The 4,090-nt window shown below is 38.1% G+C and overlaps 1 protein-coding gene across 1 annotated transcript in view; it reads left to right on the top strand.

Annotated features, from left to right (window-relative positions):
- The window catches only part of snai1a (snail family zinc finger 1a), a 6,083-nt gene extending 2,597 nt beyond the window's left edge, over positions 1-3,486 (top strand). Inside the window, exon 3 of the mRNA XM_028446264.1 lies at positions 2,672-3,486. Coding sequence (XP_028302065.1) covers positions 2,672-2,856 — 185 coding nt within the window. The 3' untranslated portion in view covers positions 2,857-3,486. The remainder of the gene's footprint in view (positions 1-2,671) is intronic.
- The last annotated feature ends 604 nt before the right edge of the window (positions 3,487-4,090 follow it).

Genomic DNA, 4,090 nt, shown 5'->3' with positions numbered 1-4,090 from the left:
AATAACCGTTATTTAACGCTGTTGATGGGGCATTACCTTTAATCTGATTGGTCGGCTATGATGTGATGCATTTGATTGTTGTCTGGTCATTTCATTTTTTTATAGTTTCACAATGTCTTTTTAAAACAAAAAAATATAATTTACTCAATAACTGTTGGATATAGAAATGTAACCATTTTCTTTTAAGTGTCAAAGTGTCAATATTAACTTAAAAATGTCAGAAATGGGGGGAGGGGCAGGTAATGTAATTTATAAAGTAGGAACAATTAGTTTAAACTGGCAAATAATGGGCATGAAGAACTGTGAATGTGGTTAAATTGACAAAAATAAGCATAAAATATGGTGAAAAGAGGTTAAAAGTGACAATAATGGTTCAACATATGTGACATTAGGTGGAAAAGTGGTGGAAAGTGTTTATATGTGCTGAAAATGTCTTGAAAGTGGAAAAATGTGCAGAAAAGGCATTGAAATTTGCTGGAGAAGTGGCAGAAATGGGAGTAATGTAGCAAAAATGCATTAAAAGGAGCAAAAATATGACAAGAAAAAGTGATGAAAATAGGTTAAAATATGGCAAGTTTGGTGTAGTTGCAGAAAAATTGTAAACAAAAATAGGCAAAAATGGGCTCAAATTATTTTAGAAAACATCCTTAGTTTCTTGAAGGCATCTGGCGACCCCCTCCTAGGTCCTGACCCCAAGGTTGAGAACACCTTGTCTAAAAAAGAAGCAGTATCGAAACACATACTGTGCTGTATGGATTTTAGTCTTTCATCATTTGGCCTGAAAAGTCTCCAGATATCTGTAACAATCCCTGACTCTAGTATCAGGTGATGAGCTCATCACCTGAGCAGCACACAGTGAGTGTCATGCTGGGAGGACTGGGTAGACTCTGTCCTCATTGATCCCTAATTGTCCCTAATGTCCCGTTGACAATGGTTGGTGAGCTAATGATCTAATCCTGGACACAATCACAGTGAGGACAAAAGGTTTGAAGAATGGCTGTAAACAGTGAGCTCAGTACCTGCAGCCACTCACTACAAACACTAATCTCATTTGGCTCCGATTGAATTATGCTAATTCAGCCACTCTGACCCCAGCACAATGTCATGTGATTCTTTATTATCTGCTCAATGCTCTCGTGACCTGATGTTTGTCACTCATTGGTCACGGTTACGTCATGGTTTTTAATCGGAATTAAAGTGTTCTGCTTTGTGTTTACATGGAAATAGTCATTCCGAATTGAGGTTTACATGGAAAACAGGTTTATTCGCCTTCATTTAATTCCACTTTAGGTCTGGGGGTTGGGAAGGGTTCTGATTGGACAGGGGGCGAACGTGACGTATTCACATCTTTCAGGAAAAAACACAACAAACCTTTTATTTTTGGCTACAACATAATAATAACTATTTTCACTTTTATTTTGATAGTGGTTTTGAAACAGCAGCTCAACAATAACATCCGTTTCACTTTTGTCCGCTGAGCAGGAGAAGGAGATAGGAACAAATCACTGGTAAATAAATCACAGTAAAACTATGGAAAACAATAACCAGGAATAAATATTTGTTCTCTGATAAAGAGAGTAGCTCTAACAACAGGTACAATGATAAACTTAGGGATTTTACAGCCTGTGCATACAGTACGGGGACGCATTTGCTAATGTTTTCGAGTTTTATTGTCACCCATCCTGGTGCAAAGCTTCATGTCCCCGAAGAAGCCCGTTTCGTCATCTTTCAGGCCATCTTTGAGCGTACGCAGAACGACTGGAATTAGTTTAAAGCGGAATTAAGAGTTTACAACAGATGGGCAACTTTTATCACACGGACATTCACAAAATCGTGAATGTCTCTGATCTGAGGGCCACAATATTATTAACGTTCACGTCAGTGTTTAAAATAATTATCCATCAAAGCATTAAATTTAACATAGGAAATAACAAAGGGTTTGAGCATTTTTATTGTCATCTTATTGGTTTTGGAGTCAATTTGATGTGTTTTTGTTTTCTCTATTTTTGTACGGTACATTTGTGTGTTTCTCTGTCAGTTTGTGTATTTTTGAAGTCCTTTTATCTAATTCTATTGTATACTTCTGTTGTTTTGTGTAATTTGTTGTCACCTTGTATGTCGTTTTCTCTCTGTTTGTGTGGAGTCACTTTTTTATGTTTTTGTTGTCAGTTTGTGTATTTTTCTGTTCTTTTTGTGTATTTTTCAAATCTTTTTTTTGTCTCATTCTATAATTTTGAAACTTTTTGGAGTCATTTACAGCGTTCTTGTTGTTTCTTTGTATGTTTTAGTAGTCCTTTTGTGTATTTTTCTGTCATTTTTTATGTTTTTGCAGTCATTTTTTGTCGTACGCCAACATTTTGTTTATTGGCACTTTTGTGTATTTTTCAGTTACTTTGTCTGTTTTTAGAGTGATTTTGTGAGGGCCACCAGTGGCCCATGTCTGCTTTACAAGATAGATTAATTATTCCATTTGGAATTAAAATCAGAATAAACCAGCCACTTACTTTGGATTTAAGTTTTAATTGGAATACCCATTTTCATTTGGAATTTTTACAAGGTCAGTTTAAAGAGGATTTAACTTTTATTCTGTATTAAAGGGTAATCAGAGCTCTCATGTAAACGTGGCCATTGTAGTCTTTAACAGGGTTTATTTTGTGCTCTTCACCCTCAGGTGAGCGTCCCTTCTCCTGCCCCCACTGCAACCGTGCCTTTGCCGACCGCTCCAACCTGCGCGCTCACCTGCAGACGCACGCCGAGGTGAAGAAGTACCAGTGTGGCGTGTGCTCGCGCACCTTCAGCCGCATGTCGCTGCTGCAGAAACACAGCTCCTCAGGGTGCTGCTCCACCTCAGGGTGAGACCAGGAGGGGCAAGAGGAGCTCCACACGTGAGGCTGCCAAAGAGAACAGAAAGCAACCTGCTTTTACAAAAAAAAACCAGGAGGACATGAACCCCTACACGACGGATCTGACTTCACAAGCGAAGCAGGTTTTCTTTTCTTTCCTAAACTAAGAGTGAGATCATGTGACTGGACCAAATCTGAAGTGAACGATATTCCCTATTCTCCTTCCTTTTTGTTTTCTAATGCGACCCATTCATTCCTTCCAATCACACATAACATGTATAGTCCAGTTATTGGGGTGAGAGGTGCCGCTCTGTCCTGGATCGAGGCCTCGACACAGCTGCTTCGAGGTAGGATCTTGTGGGTGGAATAAATCTCTTAGAATGCCAACACACACACACACACACACACACACGATCACACAAAGCAAAGGCCTGAGCACACACAGCTGTCCCTGGTACTGTGGTGTGGATAGATGAGGTGCTAACAGGTGCTACAGCCATGACCTTCACTTGCTAACAGGTGACTTCTCCTACCCCTGGTTTGCTTAAGAGAAGAAAAAAAAAAAAAGAGGAAGAATGTCATCATAAAAGAATGGCATCCGTTGGTGTTTAAGGATAATTGTAATCCTTTATTTTGACTACATCGGAGCCCTCTCTGTATTCTGATGAGTTTCAGAGATAGGAAAAGCTGTTCTTTTTTGTTTTGTAAAGAAGTTTTACCGTGTAGCAGCAGCGCGGCTGCTGCTGCAGAATAAATGGCAACGTTTGCCATGCACTCTAGGTTACCAGTGTTAATAATACCAGCTAAAGAAAGCCATATAACTTAAATGAAATAGTGCCTTGAAAAACGTCATATTTTTTAATAAGAAAAAAACCAAATCATGCCATATTTTTTACCTCATTTGTAAGTTTTGTGGTTTTGTGGACACAGATTGCAGTATTAGTTCAAAATAATGAGCTTTATTATAGGCTTTGAATGAAAAGAAGGCTGGGACCAAAGATTTTTTACAGTTTACATCTTGGAGACGTGCTTGCCTGACTTTGTGATGATGAATACTTTGTTTATGAATGATATAAATATGAATTTTTTGTGCCTTTTATGAACTTTTTACGGCTGTTTTCCAGTGCAATGAGCAGACAATCTTTATCTCTTTTTGTGTATAATGCTTGTGTGATAATAACTCCTATTTTCTGTTTGCCATAGCCAAAACATTTTTTTTTTTGTTATCCAATAAAGTAATTTATGTT

The sequence above is a fragment of the Gouania willdenowi genome, chromosome 5 (genome assembly GCF_900634775.1).
Source record: "Gouania willdenowi chromosome 5, fGouWil2.1, whole genome shotgun sequence".
Classification (NCBI taxonomy): domain Eukaryota; kingdom Metazoa; phylum Chordata; class Actinopteri; order Blenniiformes; family Gobiesocidae; genus Gouania; species Gouania willdenowi.
Note: the sequence above shows the minus strand (reverse complement) of the source record. Positions and strands in the feature narration are given on the sequence as shown.